The sequence below is a fragment of the Pangasianodon hypophthalmus genome, chromosome 7, assembly GCF_027358585.1.
Source record: "Pangasianodon hypophthalmus isolate fPanHyp1 chromosome 7, fPanHyp1.pri, whole genome shotgun sequence".
Classification (NCBI taxonomy): domain Eukaryota; kingdom Metazoa; phylum Chordata; class Actinopteri; order Siluriformes; family Pangasiidae; genus Pangasianodon; species Pangasianodon hypophthalmus.
The window spans coordinates 15,220,882-15,245,343 of record NC_069716.1 but is presented as its reverse complement, the minus strand read 5'-3'; the positions used below and the strand labels follow the sequence as shown (position 1 = coordinate 15,245,343).

General features: G+C 38.4%; 1 protein-coding gene across 2 annotated transcripts in view; it reads right to left on the bottom strand.

The window, feature by feature from the left end:
- The window catches only part of gria1a (glutamate receptor, ionotropic, AMPA 1a), a 96,463-nt gene that overhangs the window by 45,267 nt on the left and 26,734 nt on the right, over positions 1-24,462 (bottom strand). For both annotated transcript variants that reach the window (XM_053235424.1, XM_026917821.3), the window contains exons 4-7: positions 17,729-17,913; positions 12,959-13,012; positions 1,375-1,533; positions 731-898 (exon numbers count right to left, since the gene is read on the bottom strand). In XM_053235424.1, coding sequence (XP_053091399.1) covers positions 731-898; positions 1,375-1,533; positions 12,959-13,012; positions 17,729-17,913 — 566 coding nt within the window. The remainder of the gene's footprint in view (positions 1-730; positions 899-1,374; positions 1,534-12,958; positions 13,013-17,728; positions 17,914-24,462) is intronic.

Genomic DNA, 24,462 nt, shown 5'->3' with positions numbered 1-24,462 from the left:
TGGTTTGCCAAGGTTGGAGTAGTAGAACTCGAGTGGCCTGCACAGAGCCCTGACCTCAACCCCACTGAACACTTCTTGGATAATTTGGAATGCTGACTTCACACTAGGCCTCCTCGCCTCACATCAGTGCCCAACCTTAATAATGCTCTTGTGGCTTAATTGGAAAATCCCCACAGCCATGTTCCAAAATCTAGTGGAAGGCTTCCGCAGAAGAGTGGATGTTATTTTAACAAAGGGCTAATATAGGGATAATAAACGGATTATTATAGCAAAGGAGGTGGGGGGTGAGTAAATCTGGAATGTGATGTTCAAAAAGCACATATGTGATGGTCAGGTGTCCACAAAGCTTTGGCCATATAGCATATTTTTTTTGAATCACCACCAGAGTAGTCACATAAATATGTAGGCTAGCAGGAGTGGAGCCTGCTGTTCATTTTCTCTCTTAGCTTTAAATTTGTGAATAATTTTTTATATGCCATTATGACAGAAAAAAAATATTTGTATACTATCTCATTTGATTGTGACATATTCACTGGCCAATCAACATGGACTTTATGAGACAGAAAAGAGGTGCATGTAGTTTCATAATCTATTCAAGTGTATTCAGACTATATCATGCATATTACCTAGTTTGTGTATTTCTGGGTCTGTATGTGTTTTTCTCTTTGTGTGTATGTGCATGCATTAGCAAGCAAGAATATTTACATACAGTCCTCTCAGAGTAGTGTACCTGCTGCAAAGCTCTCTGAATGTCAATGCCCTGGCCCCAGGGGGCTGGTGGGTTTGCAAGGCATTCACCAGCATTACCACGGCGTGATATGTCAATCCTCTGCCTGCGGAGATTCTGAAAAGCTGTAGACATCACTTTAACACCATCATAAGTGAGAGCTCCAGTATACTGGAAACACAGAAAGAGAACAAAAACAGACTATAATACACAAACTTGTATGTGACTGTGTGTATTATATAGAAAGTTGTGATGGCCTTCTCTCAAAAGAAAAGATCTTCAGTAATGAAATAACTACTTATTTGCAATTTTATTTAGTGTGATTTTAAAAGTATTAATAAAAATATATATTTTTGCTTGTTTCTCTGTTAATCAACATTGTATTTAATAACTTTATTTAATAGAACCATTCTAACCCAATATTTGTTCCTTAATTTTTTCAAGTATTTAAATAAATAAAATGAATAATGTCAGAGAATAGCAAGCCATTGCTAAATAGAATTCTGAGACAACCCCTTTCCTCTCAGCGAATGGTGTTGTAATTGACATAATTTCTGATTCACTCTTCATGTCTGGAAGATTGTTTGCATCTTTGTTAATGAGACCATGAATTTATATGGCATGGCAGGTGCACACAGGGTATTTACCTTGAGTCCTTTCTTTGGAACTTTGGAGTCTTTATTGTCAAAGTCCATCCACTGCTGAACTATTCTGTTAACACCTGGATCTGCATAGTTCACAAGCTGGAAGCCTGTCACATTAGCCTCACCTTTCTTAAACTCAGACAGGTCAATGTCCATAAAGCCCTAGAAGACAGCATAATAGCAGAAAAGTCCCAGAACATATAGTTAAATCCATGTATAATAATATAAACAGTTAGGGCCATCTATAACTGGAAAAGCCTAGCTTATATAGGAAAAGACAATCCTTAAAATACTTTGCTGGAAATAACAGCAGATCATCAAGCATTAAATTATCTTAAAATAATTTAAGAATAAGAAACCCTCAAATACTAAGCATGAACATTCATTGCAATTGTTACATACACAGTGCCCACCAGATTTATTGGTACCCTATATGAAAAAACACCCCCTCTCCAAAAAACCCGATGCATGCAATAATTGAAATTAGGAACGCAAACATAGGTAAATTTTTTTTGTCAAACACAAAGTTTTTTTTTTTTAAGTGATTCAATATGTGTACAAAACACTGATTTCAAAATCATCAGCACCCTGGAGAGAATAACAGCACTGAGTATCTTCCTGAAATGTCTAACAAGGTTGAAAACACTTGTCATCCACTCTCTACTCAGATCATTTTAATTTAGTTCATATGCTTATGTTTGTGCATGTGAACTTCCCTCTCCAATTTGTACAGACGTTTTTCAGTAGGGTTCAAATACAGAGATTGAGATGAGCAAAACATAATTTGTGTTTCTTTAACCCCTTCAATGTTGTCTTGGTACAGGAAACCAGATTTTGAGTTGAAAGATCCTGGAATTCATACCTCCATCAGCCTTGACAAAACAGCCCCAAAACATCATTGATTATAATCCATATTTTACAGTAGGTATCAGATGCCTTTCTTTGTATGCAGTCCTCTTGTTTCCAAAATGCTGACCAACAGGTTTGACTTTGACCTGGACGTGGATTATAAGTGGCACAACAGGGTGCAAGACATTTTCAAACCACCTTGGTCCAAAATTGCACTTGAGTTCCCATCTGCTGAGACTCCCTCTTGGCAAAAGCATAATGCCACAACAGTATTTTCCTGTTATTTTTTATATGCAGCACTGAAAGTCCTGTGCCATTTCTTCCAACCTAGATTTGTGCATGGACATATATTATATTGCCAAAAATACAAGGACATCTGACCAATCACACCCATATATGCTTGATGAACATCCCATTATAGATTTAGTCCCCCCTTTGCTGTTATAATAATCTCCACTCTTCAGGGAAGGCTTTCGCCCTATATTTCGGAATGTAGCTGTCGGGATTTGTGCCCATTCAGCTACAAGAACATTAGTGAGGTCAGGCACTGATGTCGGATGAGGAGGCCTGGCATGCAGTCAGCCTTCTAATTCATTCCAAAAGTATTCAGTGGGGTTGATGTCAAGGCTCTGTGCAGGCCACTCTTGTTCTTCCACACCAACCTTGGGAAACAATGTCTTTATGGACCTCGCTTTGTGCACAGGGGCATTATCATGCTGGAACAGGTTTAGGCTCAGCCTCTTAGTTTTAGTGAAGGGGAAATCTTAATGCTACAGCATACAAAGACAGTCTAGACAATTGTGTGCTCTGTGGTGCTAACTTTGTGGCAACAGTGAGGAAGGCCCACATATGGGTGTGATGGTCAGATGTCCATAAACTTTTGGCCATATAATGTATTCATCTCATCCCAAAATCAAAACAAAATTAAAATATTTTATAAACAAATGGCTTGTGTAACATGAATCAGCTGATCAGTTAAAATGCAGAGAATAACACATTGATTTATAAATAATAACAGAGAATAACACATTGATTTTTTAAAATCAATAAAAAGTCTACAAAAAAACATTATTTTATAAATGTAAGCCAGCTAGTTATTTGTAGGAGTCACAAATCCCTTACAAGTCAGTTTTCCCATGGTGACAGTGTCATTATTTTTAACGCAATTAAGACCATTACATACTGAAAGCATTTCTAAAGCACATTTTTGCTGAAGGTGGCACAGTGTATAGCATTGCCGCCTCACAGCGTCAGGGTTCCTGGTTCAATCCTGAGTGCGATACTGAGTCCGGGGTACTGTCTTTATGGAGTTTCTATGCATGCTCTCCCTGTGTCTGTATGTATTTCTTTGGGGTTCTCTAGTTTCCTCCAGCCTCCGAAAAGCATGCCAGTAGATTGAACATAGTTTTTTTGTGTTCTTTTTTCACTTTTTTTCCATGTATCCACAGAAATCCATTAAACTCTTACACTTAAATCACTATTTTATATATCTCATGAACTTTATTTAAAGTCTTAATCTAGAACAATATTATGAATGGCCTTCCGGTTCATGTCACACCATAACAACATGGATGCACTGGTAGCTCTACCAAAGCTGCTTCCACCTGGCAGGCGCTACTAGAGCAACCGGGGGCACACAAATACACTCAAAAACAGTTACTTTCCTCAAGCCATCAGACTCTTTAACAGTTAATGACAGCATAAGTTGCACAGCCATCTTTTTGTACACTACTTTGCACACAGCACACTTAGTATGTACAGTATCCACACATATGTATGTACATTTTGTGTATATCTTGGCTATTTTGTGTATTCTTGCATACTGAAATTTTATTTTTTGTGCTGTGTATTTTTTTTTATATTCACAGTTTATATATTTTGTTTAGATTTTATACAGTATGTTAATACAGTATATGTCGAGTATTTATCAGTGGGGCTTCCACAAGAACTTCAGTGTGCAGTTTTACATGTCAACTATGCAAATGACAAATAAAAGACTTTGACTTTGATTGTGCAGCCTGTGTATCCATACCACAGTGATACTTATATCTACTTACAATCTACTTAAACAGAAATATATTTATATTTATAAATTATAGCTCTGCCTCCTTTCCTGTTGTTTTCACTACAGTTGTGGATTTTGAACTGCTGGCTGTTGTTCACACTTGTATTTAAGACTGTCACTGAACTGCACTACTATACACTTACTTTTTAAAGATAGTGAAAGAAGCTGATTTGATTTATATTCACTCTTGAGGGCAGCACAGTGGAGGAGGGCAAAAATAGGTTTTAAGATGGAGCTGGAAAAAAAATAAAACATTTGGCCAGTCTAATCTCTTTCATTCACTTAAGGTTGCTTATCAACCTTAAGTATCCTAGCCTCTGCAAATCCTGAGAATTTATTCAGTAGAAAAAGAGCAGATGCACATCAGAAGAGGTTACTGGAGATCTGTTTATAATCCTTCTGTGATTGATCTAATCAGCCTGGCAACATGGCTCCAGAATACAGTATCCCAGAGGCTTGTTACCTGGGTTCACAACTTCTTAACAGTGTTGAAATGCATATATGTGATCCATGGCTGCAGTGATTGTGAGGGGGTGGATTTACATAGTAATAATAATAATACATAACACTTGTATAGTGCTTTTCAAGATACTCAAAGACGCTTTACATGAAGAGACAAACGAGGGCAACAAAAGAATTAAGACAGTTAATGAAAGGTGGTTTTAAAGAGATGGGTTTTCAGGGCTTTTTTAAACAAGGGGAGTGTGGATGAGTCTCTGATGTGATGGGGCAGGGAGTTCCAAAGGGTGGGGGCAGCAGCAGAGAAGGCCCTGTGTTCATGGCCTTAATGTTCATGACTTTATCCCCTATGGTCATCCCCCTGACTGTTCTTCACATCCTCAAGACCTTCCACCTCAGTCAGTGACTGTGCTTGTTCTGAAAATAATATGCTCAGTGCATACTGGCTTGCTATATATTGAATCTTGATGCTTGAATAGCATAACACCTGTCTGGCACACTATTTCTGAGCCACTGACATTGCAGGAAATCAGATTTATATTCATGTTTACTACAATTTAGCTGAAGTATTTAGCAAAACAGAACTGCCTTCTTATCAACCCTAAGACAGCACCATAGGCTTGAAAGGTGAACTTCCCAAAACATAAGCAATGGTCAAATACATAGAATTATAAAGTTATTATGCTTGAGAATATTTAAGTATATATAGCTCTTGACATCCCTAACAGCAGCAGGGTTCCTGTCAGCAGAAGGGAGTGTTACACTCAGGTATCCATACAGAGATCTTAACTCAGGTATAGTAACCATCTTTAGATACCTCCAATGCCTTGTGCACTGGAATATGGTAAACATTGCAGCCAAGTACTGCAGCTAATTTTTGTTTTATTTCCCTGCTGAAAGGCACCCCAAAACTGAATGAATCAGTGGTAGCTACCTTTCGGGCATTGCACGACTGCCTCACCAGCACCCCCAAACTAAAATATCTCAACTCTGTGTTGCCATTTTTAGAGATCCAAATCCAATGTCAGGCAAAAATCAGAAACAGGAATCAGGCAATGGTCAGGCAAGCAGCAAACAAGATATACAATGCAAGGCAAGAATTAATACCAGAAAACTAGAATGGGATCAAAACCAGAATAGCTACATAGCAAAATACAAAGGCTTGGTATAGACAAGTATTATAACACTGAGCATATACTTCACAGTGAATGTGTAAAATGAGAGTCCTTAAGTAGTGTGGCTGTGATTGTGTAATTGAGACCAGGTGTTGTGCAATCAGAATGAGAATGAACATGAACGTGAAAGAGCTCATGATGGTTGGGTGTTGTAGTCCTCGGTGGCCATGTTTGTAGGCCGCTCTGTCATCTGGGAGTTGTAGTTTGATGCTGATTCTGGCTCTGACATAACCTAAAGCTACCTTAGAGGAATGATGGCCCTGGCCAATGATGAGACTAGCCTTTGAGCTCTGATTCAAAGAACACAAAGTCAAAAACAAATTCTGGTGGGCACACTTGGAGTTGGGTTATGATCTTTGTCAGGTACATATAAAATTATCATAGTTTAACAATCCGTCTGTCATAACTGTTACCTGAAGGTTTTCTTTAGCCTGCAATGTTGCCCAAACCCACAGCCAAAACTCCCAACTGTCCCAAGGATGACATATTTACATATTATGGCCTACCAAAAATAGCCTGATCACAAAATAAAATTCACATGCCATTTCTGGAAGACTTCCTGCAGGAAGCTTAACACAGGGTAAGCCTCTCATCAAGCTTTCATCTCCAAAGGAACAGTTAGGTTGAATGTCTATATGCCAGGTTAAACTTCTTTCTTATTACTTCTTGCTCTAGGTCAAAATTTTCTGACCTACTTATTGATTGGCTTACATATCCCTCCCAAAGTATATGCAATAGGCAAATGGATGTGCAGAGGCTGCACACTGCGGTGTCACTCTGGTCCACCCATAGGTCACAATATCCTAATTAGTGGTTATCATTTGTAGCTATTGTTGATAAGTATTAGTTATACACAGCACTTGTTACCTATTAGTTAGATATTTGGTTGCCGATAAAGATTACCTATATTAAAGACATGGTACCAGTCTATTTGTAAGGTCTTTTTACTAGTTGTGGAAGTTCTGAGCTGTGTTCTATAATCTAATGTGTGCATATTGCATGTTCTTGACCTTGGATATTCTACTGGCCTTTGCTTTGTATTAGCCCTCTGCCTTTATGTGAACTTAATTGTGAATGGACTGTATTACAATATTAGACACTGACCAGGACTTGTTATATGAATTTGTTTGCTTAAAACCTATAATTTCATAAAAACAAGCTCACCATGTTAAAGTCATTTAATTATTCAGTAATAGTTACTGTATGAAAAAAGTGCCAATTCCCATCCCTGGAGCAAATCACTATGTTTCCCTATCTATTATGACTGGCACTGTTCCCTATAAGCTGCAAGTGTGTGTGGTCACGCACTTCTGATGATTCGACCATGCAGAAAAAAATTAAAAATCCGTGCAGAACAGCAAAACAGAAATGTGTAGAAAAGTAATGGAGAAAATGACAGATGATTGCAGGGCAGTTTGGACCAGCCACCAGCACAATTTAGTCCCCTAAGACACTGCATATTTCTTTTTTTTTTTTTTTTTTTAAAGGCCAAACAAGAATGCAAGTCAAAATAGACACAGTCTTGCTGTCACCCAAATTCAGTCCAGCCACAAATAACACCTATATAACACAAATAGCTACCACGTTAACTGTTCAACACCTCTGACAATCACCCATTAAATCCTAGCATAGCAGTGCTGCCAAGAGATGTCTTCCCAGACAATCAGCAACAGTAATGTTAACCAGGCAGCTACAATCTATGTGTTCATGGTCAAACTGGAGGAGGGTCTGTTCAATGGTCTGTAATAGCATTTACAATACTTCTTAGCTCAACTGCTGTAAACTCAGCTGTCAGGATTTATGTGGCCTCCTAACACAACTGTTTGACATAGGAGAAGTAGCCAAAGCATATACTGTATAAAATGCCATGTTGATGGCTGGAAGACTTCCCAATTTCTACATACGTAGCTAGCCAGAGAAAATTACCTAGAGAACTGAAATCTTATAAAATGCTTACAGGTGTGCAGATGTTTACCAGGTGTAAATGTGACAGATCAATCATTATCTAAATATCTAGGTAAAGACTGGCCTATGTACTGTATATGTACACATGTTTGTGACACTGAGGTATAAATTCATTTGGAGGAAGCTGTGAAGAGTCTTTGTACAGTACAGTAGAAGCTGACATCTTGCCTGCAAACAAAACTTCTGCAGTTTTTCATGATAAAAATGCAGATGAGGACTTCAGGTAGCATCATTATGACTTTATGTCAAAGAACAATTCTCTGTGTGTGTGCTTCTAAAAGTTTCTCCACAGATTACCAATTACCATGTCTTAAGGAACAAAAGGCAACTTAATTGCTTCACCAATGCATAATATTAATGTGATCTGTAATATAATAGCAATACTAGGAAGGGCAATCACAAATCCTGCTCTTCTGTCATGTTTATGTCAGTGTGTGGAAGTGAAAAAAGAGAGAGTGAGGGAAGGAGGGACAGAATGAGAGATAGACAGAGAGGAACAAAGACAAATAGGAGTGAGAGTTTTGTCTGCAAGACAATTTTTGTGTGTGGCTGTAAGTGATTGTACCAGCCTCACTGCGAGTTATTTGCTCTCTGACCTCTGAAAGTGTTGTTCCCCAGGAGAAGCAGCATGCCATCATGTCTCTGGGAACATCTGTGCCTTCATAAGGCACACTACCTCTCTAACACAGCCTTATACACACACACATTCAGGACACAGTAACACAACCCTGTCACCGCCCTCAGGCAAACATAAGCACACTAATGGCAGCAGGTCTAAGTAAGTAAAATACATCCTAAGCCCCCTAGCACATTGTTCAAACTTTCCACATCACTACACTCATAAAACCACCCTGTCCTCCTAGCAGAATCTCTCAGGGAAATGAAGCATTTTCATCTTATCTGTGATGAAGATTTGGGAAATTATCAAGAGCTGAGAAACTTTTAGTGCTCAACAAAAGCAGACTTTCTTGTTAACAAACACATCACCACAAAAAAGGTAAAATAAAAGAATAAAAAATACATCAAACATGTGCCACAATGAACACTGACATTAGTGCCGTTGCTCTTATTATAATTCATGATTTAATCACCTGATTTAAAAAAAATTCAAGCAAGGATTAGGATAGGAATTAGGACAGGAGCTATCAAGACTGCAGCTTAGGAATTAGGATAGGAGTTATCAAGACTGCAGCTTTGACAGGGCTCAAGGAGAATGCAGCAGAAATGCACAGAACAGCAGGTAATCTTGCATGGTGAATCATAGCTCCAGGAGGCTTGGAGAAAAGGAGAGAATCTGGAGGGGAACTGAGAGTTACTTCAGATCTCTCTGATTAGAATGATGCATTGCTTTTTTAAACCACTTCCACTGTAGACACCTTTCGATTCATTATCTATTCCCTTGCTGGGACAATCAGTAAGAGGTAATCTTCTAATCTTCTAAAATTCTACATGAGTTATGAGCAACTGAATTAAGAATGGAACAATACAACACAAAAGCTGCATTCTCTTTGGTTTATGGGTAAAAAAAATTAAAATGTACCTTTTGAAATTAAAATGTAAAAATATGTTAGTTTATCTAGAAAACATGTTAAAGTGTTTTCACTTCATAAATTCATTGCACCATGGCCTAAATATTATAGAAATCAAGATAAACTGACTTTTGCAGAATCAAAAGTTTATGTTCTTACTGGCAGTCATTCATTCATCTCCAGTAAACACTTCATCCTGGTCAGGGTGGTGGATCCGGACTCTAGGTTTGGAACACTGGGTGCAAAGTGGTTTTGCCAGTCCACCACAGGGTATATTACACACATATTTGTAATATATCCTGTATATTGTTTTGCACTTAAATGGTTAGCTGTATGATTACATGCAGTAGTAGAAAAATGCATTATGTCACAAAAATATACAGTGCCTTGCAAAAGTATACATACCCACTGAACTTTTCCACATTTTGTCATGTTATAACCACAAACAAAAATGTATTTTATTGGGATTTTATGTGATAGACCAACACAAAGTGGCACATAATTGTGAAGTGGAAGGAAAATGATAAATGGCGTCCAAAATTTTTTACAAATAAATATCTGAAAAGTGTGACGTGCATTTGTATTCAGCCCCCTTTACTCTGATACCGCTAACTAAAATCCAGGGGAACCAATTGCCTTCAGAAGCCACCTAATTAGTAAATAGAGTCCACCTGTGTGTAATTTAATCTCAGTATAAATACAGCTGGTCTGTGAAGCCCTCAGAGGTTTGTTAGAGAACATTAGTGAACAAACAGCATCATGAAGACCAAGGAACACACCAGACAGGTCAGGGATAAAGTTGTGGAGAGGTTTAAAGCAGGATTAGGTTATAAAACAATATACCAAGCCTTGAACATCTCACGGAGCACTGTACAATCCATCATCCGAAAATGGAAAGAGTATGGCACAACTGCAAACCTACCAAGACATGGCCGTCCACCTAAACTGACAGGCCAGGCAAGGAGAGCATTAATCAGAGAAGCAGCCAAGAGGCCCATGGTAACTCTGGAGGAGCTGCAGAGATCCACAGCTCAGGTGGGAGAATCTGTCCAAAGGACAACTATTAGTCATGCGCTCCACAAATCTGGCCTTTATGGAAGAGTGGCAAGAAGAAAGCCATTGTTGAAAGAAAGCCATAAGAAGTCCCGTTTGCAGTTTGCGACAAGCCATGTGGGGGACACAGCAAACATGTGAAAGAAGGTGCTCTGGTCAGATGAGACCAAAATTGAACTTTTTGGCCTAAATGCAAAACGCTATGTGTGGCGGAAACCTAACACTGCACATCACCCTGAACACACCATCCCCACCGTGAAACATGGTGGTGGCAGCATCATGTTGTGGGGATGCTTTTCTTCAGCAGGGACAGGGAAGCTGGTCAGAGTTGATGGGAAGATGGATGGAGCCAAATACAGGGCAATCTTAGATGAAAACCTGTTAGAGTCTGCAAAAGACTGGAGACTGGGGCGGAGGTTCACCTTCCAGCAGGACAACGACCCTAAACATTGTAGCCAGAGCTACAATGGAATGGTTTAGATTAAAGCATATTCATGTGTTAGAATGGCCCAGTCAAAGTCCAGACCTAAATCCAATTGAGAATCTGTGGCAAGACTTGAAAATTGCTGTTCACAGACGCTCTCCATCCAATCTGACTGAGCTTGAGCTATCTTGCAAAGAAGAATGGGCAAAAATTTCACTCTCTAGATGTGCAAAGCTGGTAGAGACATACCCCAAAAGACTTGCAGCTGTAATTGCCGCGAAAGGTGGTTCTACAAAGTATTGACTCAGGGGGGCTGAATACAAATGCATGCCACACTTTTCAGATATTTATTTGTAGAATACTTTGGACACCATTTATCATTTTCCTTCCACTTCATAATTATGTGCCACTTTGTGTTGGTCTATCACATAAAATTCCAATAAAATATATTTTTGTTTGTGGCTGTAATGTGAGAAAATGTGAAAAAGTTCAGTGGGTATGTATACTTTTGCAAGGCACTGTATCCTGATTATGTGTAAGCAGCCTACTAAGAAGAAACATATAGTCGTGTCCATAAGTATTTGGACAGTGACACAATTTGTGTAATTTTGTCAGGTGACTGACTCGGCCATTTAAGAACATTCCGTTTCTTTACCTTAAGAAATTCAACACTTGGAATCAACCCCAGACCTTTTATCTCCTTAATTTGTCATGATGTAATGAGGAAACAGGCCACACCTGGCCATGAATCTGGTTATCAGTCAATTGTCCAATTACTTTTGAGCCTGTGAAAATGGAGGGACTATGTTAAAAATGGCTGTAATTCCTAAACAGTTAATTAGAATATTTTTGTTAAAAAATATTTTTGTTAAATGAAGTATTTTTGTCCCTGATCTGACACAACTAAACTGCACATATCAGCTACACACTGGAGGGATAGGATCCCTGCAGAACATGACTGCATTTGGTGCTTTTTTCCATAAGATGCAAGTTTTACTTTCTTCAAGACAAATTAAATACTCTGTAAGAGATGAAAAAACAGTGTTTTCATTTAAACTTGCCCCATGCAGAGGTTAAATGCCCTCCATGGCACATTACATGAACAAGCACTGGCATATTAATGCCACAGTTACAGTTTCAATTTAAAATATAGCTGAAAATTGCAATCTGTGGGGTCCAAGCACACCTTGTGTCCATACCTGAATCTACCATTCAAGTTTTATGGCAGAGATCAAGCTTAACCCTGTCAAATGCCTAATGAAAAATGGTTGGCTGATGGCAGCCATGTTTATTAAGTAATTAGGTCATCAAAAATCTATTTAGAGATTAACAAACAGATGGACCATACCAAATTTCAGCTGGATCGAACTTACCAAACAGTAATCTGTGACATGTGGCGGCCATATTGTTTAGACATTTTAACATATTTTTGATAATCATTAAGGATCACACTCTACTGAGTAGCTTGCCAACAAAGTTGTGAAGATAGGATTTATGGCCTAGGACTAGTTTGCAAAAGTAGGCTTTGCATTTTATGCAAATTATCAAACAAATCTAAGTGGGTGGAGCTACAGGCTTCTTGAGTCTTTTTTGTTTGGAAGAACCGAACGAATCAGTGGAAAAATTTTTTTTTGAGATATCGAACAAATTGTATAGCGCCCACCATTAGACTGATTAGGCCCATTTCACTTGCCTGAGTAGTGGGAGGGAGTACTATCAACCAAGTTTAGTGTCTGTACGACTGGTTTGGTCTGCATAATTCATTTTAAAGCAGAAGAAAAAGAAGAAGAAGAAAAATCTGGGTTCCAATTATAACTGGGTTCCAGCAACTTTGGTGCTAATTATTTCATCAATACATTGCAGACAAGGTTCATGCCGCTCACATTTTGCCAATCAGAGGTGGTCACTGAATGACTTTAGAACAATCACACTGTTCGAAATGCTCAATTTCCTGTCCAGTTACATGCCCTTTTACACAACCATGCTAACATTAACTTTTACAGAATCTTAAATTACAAATTTGTAGAATGTTATTCTTTACAGAAACAAACATGCATTTTAAACTTACCAGGTTTGCCAGTATGTAGTGATAGCTCTTATGGTTTTTTCCCAGTTCTACAATCTACAAGAGAGAACAGAGTAAAACATAATTGCTTTTCAAAAGGTACTTACTGGAGGCACTTAACAGTAGTTAAGGGCAATTAAATGCAGTTATTAACAGTTAGTCAATGCAGTCAAATGAGTGAGTAAACAAACATCTAAAAATTACTGTCAAATAATCAAAATCAAGATCACAAATATAGGAAACAATGGATTTCACCCAACTTGTATGCAAAAATGAAGAATGATAAGGGCTAAGGGCAAATTAAGTCAGAACAGATTTTCTTGTGCTAGTGAGAATCCCTATGCATTCTTTGAAACATTGATTTGGCTAATGCTAATATAATTTAATATAATTAACACAATTTAATATAACAACACAGCTATTTCACATACTAATAGCATGTCTGAAATCATGTATCTGCTCATGTACAATATAACAGAAAACCAAAATCAGATATTTGTCTCCAATTTTACATTCAAAATATAATGGTTATATTGACATTTATTTCAGAACTTCAAAAAAAAAAAAAATTGGGATTTGAGGGACACTGTGCAATCTCTTGAAAACCCCATGCAATTCAAACAAAAATAACACAGTGCCTTTTTAAGGTCTGGTCAACGTCTTGCATCGCATCCTATTGAGTGCAACAGCTAGTAATGTTTTTAAGATATCATAGAAATCAATTCATTTTCACAACAAAGGACAGGAATGATTGAAAGATCTCTATTGTTAGATAGAAACAAAAAGAGTAACAAAGCCAGTTAAACATAGAGGGCACCAGTGCTGGAAAAGTATGAGTCATGCAGTAATGGAGGAGGAACACATTAACATTCCAAACCCTTCAATCTGCCCTGTTTGCTTTGCTGACTCACTTTCTGGGCAATCAAGTGAGCAGAGCCATAATATGCTTAAATGTGTATCACTGCACAAGGGTGGGTATGTAAGAAAGAGATCCCCAGAACGAAAAAGAGTGATAAGCAGAGAATGTGTGCATGTTTGTTCATTTGAATGCCCACACTTCTGTATGTGGTGTATATGTGTATGTGTGTGGTGTGCGTGTGCATGTGTGTAAGTATGTATTTACATATATATGTATATATATGGATATATATATGAAAGACAGAGAGAGAGTCAGGTCCATAAGTATTTGGACAGTGCCACAATTTTCATAAATTTTCATTTCATTTGAAGATGTGACTGGGGTGTAGACTTTCAGCTTTAGGGGGATTAACAAAAATATTGCATTAATTGTTTAGGAACTACAGCTTTTTTTACATAGTCCCTCCATTTTCACAGGCTCAAAAGTATTTGAACAATTGACTGATAAGCAGTTTCACGGCCAGGTGTGGCCTGTTTCCTCATTACATCATGACAAATTAAGGAGATAAAAGGTCTGGAGTTGATTCCAACTTTTGAATTTGCATTTGATAGCTGTTCATGGGAACTCTCACTATGTGGTCTAAAAAGGTGTTGATGCATTTGAAGGAGCCCATCATTAGGCTGAAAAAACAAAACAGACCTATCAGAGAGATCGCAGAAACTAGGAGTGGCCAAATCAACAATTTAGTACATTCTTAAAAAGAAGGAATGCACTGGCTAGCTCAGCAACACCAAAAGGTCTGGAAGACCACATAAGACAACTAAAGTGGATGAATGAAGAATTCTTTCCTTGTTGAAGAAACACCTAATCACCCATCTAGTCAAGTCAAGAACACTCTGGAGGAGGTAGGCGTATCATTGTCAAAGTTTACAATCACAAGATGCCTTCATGAATGTAAATACAAAGGGTTTACCTCAAGATGCAAACCACTGGTAACACTCAAGAACAGAAAGGCCAGATTAGATTTTGCTATTAAAAAAAAACTCTAAATAATGCCTGACCAGTTCTGAGGCAAGATTAACTTGCCAGAATGATGGGAAGAGAAGAGTATGGAGAAGGAAAGGAAAGGCGCATGATCCAAAGCATACCACATCATCTGACAAACATGTGGAGGCAGTGTTATGACACGGGCACGTATGACTGCCAATGGAACTGGGCCGCTGGTGTTTATTGAAGTAGGAGGATGAATTCTTAAGTTTATAGAGCTATACGTTCTGCTCAGATTCAGTTAAATGCTGCAAAACTGGTAGGTCAGCACGTCACAATACAGATGGATAATGACCCAAAATGCTTTTCACTTACTGAAGACAAAACTGAAGGAAGGAAGACCCACAAACAAGGAAGCTACTGGAGGCAACTGCAGTAAATGGCTGGCAAAACATTTCAAGGGAGGAAACTCAGCATTTGGTGATGTCCAGGGGTTCCAGACTTCAGGCAGTCATTGACCGCAAAGGATTTGCATCCAAGTATTAAAAAAATCCTAATAGTTATGATTATGTTAGCTTGTCCAATTACTTTTGAGCCTGTGAAAACGGAGGGACTATGTAAAAAAATGGATGTAATTCCTAATCCATTAATGCAATGTTTTTGAATTAAAGCTGAAAGTCTACACTTCATTCACATCTTGAATGCTTCACTTCAAATCCATTGTGGTGGTGTACAGAGGCAAAATTACAAAAATTGTGTCACTGTCCAAATACTTATGGACCTGGCTCTATATACACTGATCAGCCATAACATTAAAACCACTGATAGGTGAAGTGAATAACATTGATTATCTCGTTACAATGGCACCTGTCAATGGGTGGAATATATTAGGCAGCAAGTGAACAGTCAGTTCTCAAAGTTGATGTGTTGGAAGCAGAAAAAAAAAAAAAAAACGCTGGCTATGACAGAAAGGTGTCAGAACATACTATGCATCACAGCTTGCTGCATAGCCACAGACCAGTCAGAGTCCCCATGCTGACCCCTGTTCACCGCCGAAAGCACCTACATTGGGTACATGAGCATCAGAACTGGACAACAGAGCAATGGAAGAAGGTGGCCAGGTCTGATGAATCATGGCTGGGTGCATGTACGTGTCTTACCTAGGGAGGAGATGGCACCTGCATGCACTGTGGGAAGAAGGCAAGCCAGAGCAGGCGGTATGATGCTCTGGGCAATGTTCTTGGGTTCTGGCATTCATGTGGATGTTACTTTGACACGTACCACCTACGTAATCATTGCTGCAGACCAAGTACACCCCTTCACAGCAATGGTATTTCCTAATGGCAGTGGCCTCTTTCAGCAGGATAATGCACCCTCACTGCAAAAATTGTTCAGGAATGGTGTGAGGAACATGACAAAGTGTTCAAGGTATTGCCTTGGCCTCCAATTCCCCAGATCTCAATCTGATTGAGCATCTGTGGGGTGTGCTGAACAAACAAATCCGATAATTGTAGGCCCCACCTCGCAACTTACAGGACTTAAAGGATCTTCTGATAACGTCTTGGTGCCATATACCAAAGCACTCCTTCAGAGTCCATGCCTCAATGGGTGAGAGCTGTTTTGGCAGCCTAAGGTAGGTGGTTTAATGTTATGGCTGAACAGTGTATGTATATATATATATACATATATATGTTTGAGAGAAAAGCAAGCCATTTTGAAGCTGATAAAAGAGGGAAAATCAATTAGAGCCATTGCACAAGCATTGGGCATAGCCAATACAACAATTTGTATTGTCCTGAAAAAATAAAGAAACCACTGGTGTACTAAAAACCAGACATCGATCAGGTTGGCCAAGGAAAACAACAGCAGTTGATGACAGAAACACGAGAGCTGTGAAGAAAAATTCCCCAGTTCAATTCTGAGCATGTGTTACTTTGTGCCTCTAGTGGTGAAGAACGTTTGTACACATGGTGGTGTCTGGATCCACCTCGACCTTGACCAGTATAAAGTGATTACTGAAGATGAATCAATAAATGAATGAATACATAGAAGCTGAGCCAATACTAACCCTGTTGTCTTTAAGATAATGTTATGAGAGCATATGTTAGCTTGAGGGCATAACAGACAGTGACATTAGTTATTAATAATGACCTCAGCAGAAAGCTTTCCCTTCAGGCCACCTCCAGGCCAAAAAAAGGCCAAGTCCAACTTGAAACTCAAATTGACTTAGAAGGAAATTTCCTCCTATAATGACCTTGATAGAGTGTTAATCTATCAAAAAAAAAACAAAAAACAAACAAAAAAAAAAGAAACTGCACCAATAACCAGGCAGAGAGTACTGATTGCCCTATCATACTGCACCACAAAAGAGAAAAAAAGGAAAGGATTGGAAGAAAAATCCCCAGAAGGTGAGTAGTTGTTAATTACAGTTAATTACAATTAATTCAGGAATCTTCCTACTCTTCCTCAAGATGGATGACAAGAGGTGATGAGGGAAACACCAGCTCCAAATGTCACTGGCATGTTTATTATCTGACTAGCTTATCTGATAACCATAGCCACAGGCTCTTTGTGAACACTTTGAATTGCATTTAAAATTAGCATCCAGGCCTGCTACTGCACAATAAGATGATGGAAAGAGTGAGTGGAAAGCATTTTTTTTTTTACAAACAAAACAATTTGGAAAAAAAAATCCAGAAATGAAAAATTCTTTACATGATAACCCTTTACTAGTAAAATTAACCGGTTTTGTCTTGTGATGCTTGCAATGGGTCACATGAAGGAATGGCACCATGGCATCTTAATTTTTGTACTGATTTTTTTTTAAAGTCTACTTCAGCAAGTGACTAAGAAGACCACTTCAGCAAGTGTCTAAGGTGGTAGATATGTCCTGTTCCTACTACTAGGAGGAGAGAATGACTGGTTACCTTCTTCAGGATGGAGCTGAGGCGCTCCAGCTCACAATCAATTATGATCTGGCCTTCCTTCCTCTTGTCTAGGTCCTGAAAGACTTTGAGGAAGGATGCCTCAGTCATGGTCTCCACATTCACTGAGGTGACCAGCCAGTTCCGCTCTGCTGCTGTGTCCAGAACCTTCTGCAGAATGATTAGTCCTTTAAAAGCAGCAAGAGGCAAGCATTCTTTAGAGAGACAAATGTGCACATTGAAAAACACAGCATGACAAATAGTTACATTACAGTGAAAGAAATCATATAAAAAATAAAAGAAAAAGGAAAAAGAAGAGAAAGGAATATAGCTGAACACTGACCACCCACTTTCACAACAGACTTTTGAGAAGATTCGTAAACAAAGAATAATGGCCTTATGACAATTATTTCAAAGCAAAAGAGATTGCCTTACTTTTAGGAGGGAAAAAACTGCTTATCGCATAAAGCATTGAGTCGTATTTTCTCCAAAGTGTTTGTACACAATTTTAGGGTGTATTTTAGTGCTTTAAATTGCATATATATGCAATTGCATATATTGTGGTTTTGTGTAAAAAACAACATAGTGTTTTATATATTGTCCTTGTTTTGATGTTCCTCACTTTCAGTTGTTTTAGCCTGGCTAAATTTACTGCTATGGCAGCCTGGCAAACCATATCATAGCGCAGCGTTTCACTTCAGACTGTTTTATACAAATAATGGTCAGAATGCTTGATCAAAAAGACTCACATAACCAAAGCGATTTAATGTGTTAAATATACACTATATGGACAAAAGTATATGAACACCTGACCGTCATACACATGTTCTTTTTGAACACCTTATTCCAAAGTTGGTCCCCCCTTTGCTGTTATAATAACCTCTACTCTTCTGGGAAGGCCTTCCACTAGATTTTGGAGCATGGCTATGGGAATTTCAGCCCATTCAACCACAAGAGCATTAGTGAGGTCAGATACTGATGTCAGGCAAGGAGGCCTGGGGCACAGCAGGTGTTCCAATTCATCCCATAGTTGTTCAGTGGGGTTGAGATAAGGGCTCTGTGCAGGCTGTAGGGTATTTTTGTATGTTTAGCCTTTGTTGCCGACTTCCTTGAGTTAATCTTACATGGTGATGTCACATGCTCACACTCTGTATGGAAAAAAAAGAAATGAGTAAATCCAAACTCATGCTCGCTATCATCTCCTAATCTGGCTTTACATTTATTTTCTGTTTCAAGAGAAACACACTCACAGTACACAACAGTGACAATGAGGTTGTTTATCGAAGCACCTACACAGCACCTGTTGAGTGGCTTGTTTTCTATGGAGAAGGGGAAGAAGACTAGGGGAGGGGAAGAAGTTTGGCTACTAGCAAGGAGCAAGGGAAGAGGTAGGCACAGCTAACATGGCAGTTGTGAGTAGTAGCTAAATATAGTTAACCTCCCCATGGCTGGTAATATTGGGAAACTTCGGATGCCATCTGATAACGGGACAATGTTTATTGAAAGAACTGAACAGTACTTCCAATCAAATGATAAACAAGAAGGAGACAACTGGACCTCTTTCGTACACCATAGAGGTCACGCCTGGGGTCATCTGGCGAAGGCACATTGATCAGTTAAGGAGACCTCAAGTGCAAGTAAATGTATGAGTCTACAGCACCTCCCACAGCTCCTGGGGGCAATACTGCAGTAGTGTTGGCACACTCACCTGCCCCTGATGAACTGCTACCATCATCTCCTTCAAAACAAAGTGATCTTGTTGTTAATGAGAGCTGTTATCATACTAGAACAAGAAAGCCTCCTGAACATCTTAGTCGACAACACTTAAGAACTGTAACAAAGAAAAAAAATGTATCTGTTGTCACTCAGCAAAAAAAAACAAAAAAACAAAACATATTAAATAATAGACAAGTACATTGCAGCAGTACAAGTCAAACGTTCTGTCTTAACAGGGAAGTGTATAGTGTCTTTTTCTGAGTTTAGCCTTTATTGCTGACTTCCCTTACTTAGTAATTACATCACATGCTCACGCTCTGCATGCAAAAAAAAGAAGAAAAAAAGAAGAGCTTGCTATCATCTCTGTATCTGCCTTTAAATTTTCTTTCTGTTTCAAGAGAAACACTCTCACAATACACAACACAGGCCACTCGACTTTGACAAACCCTGTCTTCATGGACCTCACTTTGTGCACAGGGGCATTGTCCTGCATGGGGCTTTTATCTTAAAAAAAAAAAAAAAAAAACATGAAAAATCGTGAAACCTGTATCAAACAGCTTATTTGCTGCACTACTCCTGCTGTTTTTTCTTCATTGTCGTTACAATTTAACATTAGTAAATAATGTTTCTTATGTGGACTTATATTTAAGCCCACCTGTTTTTAAGGCAACTTACATTAAACCTACATTTGTTGCCACAGCCATTTTTTTTATTCAGCATAAAAACAGTGCAAAGAATCTTGCACCATTTTGAAAGGGCCTTTGAAGTAAATACTTTAAAATGACCCTACAAATGGCTGCCATGACAGGTCCCTCTTCAAAGCACCCTGTGTAGGGTTCCTCACTTAAGATTGGACTGCAGGGTCTGAGAAAAAGAAAACAAGACAATATGTGCTGTGATTGTTTTCACTGTTTACACTACATTGGAAGACAACTCTCGGCAGCAACACTATGCTAACAAGATTTAACTGGTGATTGTCAGAGGTGTTGATTAACATGGCTTTCTAAGCTCACAGGTAATGTAGCTAGTGGTATTTGTGGTTGGAACAGAATTTGAGTGTAAGTGGGACTGTCTCTGTTTGGACAAGTGTTCCTGTTTGGGCTTTCAAAAAAAGAAAAAGAAAAACACAATGCACAAATAAAGCCAGCAGTGTATTTAGTACCTGATCTTGCTGTAGAGCATGACTACGAAGCTGTTCCTCCTCCAGGTAAGTGAGCTAGCTACATGTATACTGTATAACAGTATATACACTCAGTCCACTTTAATAGGAACATGTGTACACTCGCTCATTTATGCAGTTATCCAATCATGCCAATCATGTAACTGCCGCACAATGCATAAAATCATGCAGATACACATCAAGAGCTTCAGTTAGTGTTCACATCAAACATCAGAATGAAAAAGCACCAGTTCCCATGATTCTGTGTAAACTCTAGACACTGTTGTGTGAAAATCCCAGGAGATCAGCAGATTCTGAAATACTCACACCAGCCCATCTGACACCATCAATCATGCCATGCTTAAAGTCACAAAGATTATATTTTTTCTCATTTCTGATGTCTGACGAATAGCACAAAGCGATTACTTTCTCTTAAGCACATTGATGGGAAATGAGTGAAAGCTCAAGTACGGATGTTTGCTTGAATTATTTGTGCATTTGGGGATGCTGCAATGATTGCAAGGTACATTTGCTGCCTGCTCATGACCTCACTGTATGTTTTGAGATTCTACTACTTATACTTTGACATCCCTAACATGGAAGTGTGAAAAAGGTCCACTGACTAACTTTTTATGCACATTTGAATTAAACAATGCTGAAACATTTTCTTGTGCTGTTCTATACAACAAGGAGAACCCCTGGTGAAAAGAAATTACTGATGCGGTGCGATTTCATTTTGAGAAGACATGGTCCCCTTTTGCACTGTCGAGAAAGAAGGGCTAATTAAGTTGTACAAAAAAGTAACAGCACCATCTATAGCAATTAGTACAAACAATGGTTCTTTTAAATGTCCTTTATTTTAAAAAAAAGCATTACTTCACACTATTTACTATAGATGATGCTGTTACCATTTTTGCACATTTACATTTTCCAAAGTCCATTCTGATTTAAAAAAAAAACAACTTTGAAATAAATTGTGTAACAACTAAAAAAAAAATTGAAATCGTAATTGAGAATCGTTCTTAATTTAAAAAAAAAAAAACTGAGATTTTATTTTTGTTCAATATCACCCAGCTCTACTACCTGCAAGTTTTTGGACAGTGGGACGAAACCAGAGAACCCACAAGAAAAATCCATGTACACCGAGAGAACATGCAAAAGTCAACACAGTCAATAACCTAAACTCAGAATTGAACCCAGGACCCTGGAGATGTGAGGTGGCAATGCTACAGACTGCATCATACTGCTTCACCAATTAAATAAAATCTTTTGAAAATAAAGTTAAATCTAGACTGACTGATATCTTCTACAGAAACGTATACCACTGTTTATCTATAGGTCATGGTGGGTAAATATTAACAGGTTTACACTTTATTGCTAATAATCAAATGTACTATGGCAAAAATGAGTAGCATTTTTACTTCTGGAACCTCACTGTTTAGCTCTACATAAAACAAGTTGGAAGCAAGTGTAAAGTTGCAGCAGGCTCTTAAAAGGTTATCAAGAAGAACTGTCAAGGAGATGATATTTCAAAATATTGTGTACATAGCACTGAATGATATCCCTTCAAGTCAAGGCACTCTGCTCTGAGGAACTACCAGTAAACTGGTACCAGAGGACCTAAGTTTGAGTGGGAGGTTAATCATGCATTAAGGTATTTTGTAAATCTGACTACCATAAAAAGATCATTAGATCAGATTTAACTTTACTGTCATAGTGCAGAGTACAAGTACAGAACCAATGAAATGCAGTCTTTCACATATCCCAGCTTGCCAAGAAGCTAAGGTTAGCCATGATACAGCACCCCCAGAGCAGATATGCTTAAGGGTCCAACAGCAGCAGCTTGAGAGTGGTGGGGCTTGAACCCCCAACCTTCCCATCAGTAACCCAGAGCCTTAACCATTCAGCCACCAATGCCCATTGCATAAGCTACATATTTTATCTACATATTCCACATTTAACAGTGATCACTCTATGCCTCAGAGCCAGAGGCATTGCTAGAGGACAGGAAAGGCAAACGATTGCTTCAGGCTCTGAGTTTTGAGGGGGCCCACTGTAGGCCAACACTAAGTCCTCAAAAATGTCAAATCTCAAAGCGCAGAACTCCTCCAAATCCTCTGATGGGTAATGTACACTGCTATACCGGGAACCCCCATACAGGATGTTTATTTTGAATTGTCATGCTTTTTAAAATGAAGCAAATTTACCTCTCTCGAGCATGAAATGTTCAGTATTTAGCTAGCATGCTTGGTAGAATTCATAATTTTGCTCAAATTATCTCGATAGCTTGGTCTTAAGTATATACAGAATATGAAAGCCAACACTACCCAAGTTGTTCTTTTGTAACGTATGTGATCTTATCTAATTAGGAAGCTTGATTTAGCATTATATCTACTGTGCAGACTCCAGAATCACCTTAGCTCAGAGCTCTTATACAGAACACTAGAAATAGACAGAGTCTACTTAGTAGTGAGAGCCTGCTTAATAGTGATATCATTTGATTGCACACAGTGGAGCCACATTCAACCAGCCACTGGACAATCAGTCCTCTCTTGAGACAGGCCACTATTATCTAACACTGCTAATGGTGCCGTCAGAAGCTAGGAAATGTCTATTAAATATCTGACTGTTTAGTCACTGATTAGTGTAAGAACAGTGTACATCACTTAACAAACTTTTGATATTTAAGAAAATTATTTGATCTAGTGGAGCTGAATGTCCCTAATACTCGTGGAGCTGAGTCTCCTCAAGCGATCAAATTGAGAGGTTGTGAAATAGAAGGACTAACAACTAAGAATTTCTTTAGACTTGTATTCTGAAAGAAACTGCATAGTTGTATCTTTAAAGTCTTGTCTTGAGGGAAATTAAAAATTTAAAGATTCATGTCAAGCCTTACTTTGTGCAGCAATATTGGCTATATGGCACACAGTTTTTTTCTTGCCCATGGACAGTTGTTTTGTGAAGTTTAGAGAGCATAATCACATGTATATGCGTCTGTAAAAAAAGACTTTTTTAAACTTCTCTCAAAAGAACCAGTCCTGAAAGATCCAGTATTTTCCCACTCTGCTTCTTGACTGCTTGTAAGTGTACATATCTATGTAAGTGTGTTCTCTTTTGCTGTGCTGTTAGCTGTTAATGTGATTGATGCTTTCTGACTTGTTTTTGGTCAGTTGGTGGCAGCTGGTCAGTGTTGTTTCAAATAAGCCTCAGACCAGCTCTCCCAGCTCCCTGCAAATCAGGCAGAGTAGAATGCTTTGCTCTGTTAGACAGAGCACAATCAAACTTGTCCTACTACTACAAGAAAGAAACTATTATATCTACTTATATCTGCAGAGACAATGCAGCTGTTGACAGACGAGCTAAGGAAAGTTACTGCCTTGGTGCAATCAGTTACACTGCAGGCTGAGTAAGCACAACAGACTGACATTAATAAGCCTCAACGGACATTTATAGAGAGTTGTTTTAATGGACTTTTCAAGATTATTTAAAAAGAAGAAAAACCAGCACTAAACCAGTATTAAGTACTATAGAATGAATAGACCTGCAGCGTATATTCTTTCTATAGTACTATAGTATATATTGACAGAGAATATAGTATCCCTGTTTTATATACAATATAATATATAAATATGTGTATATTTTATATACATACCCCCGTTAAAATGGCATGTGATGTAAAAAAAAAATGAAACCAAGATAAATCATGTTTTTCCAACCGCAGTGTGAAATTACAACATATAAACATTAAGTGAAAAATCAATCAGAAACATTTTAGGGAAAAATAGGAATAATAATAAAAAAAGTTACAATAACCTGGTTGCGTAAGTGTGCACAACCCTAAGCTATTACTTTGTTGAAGCAC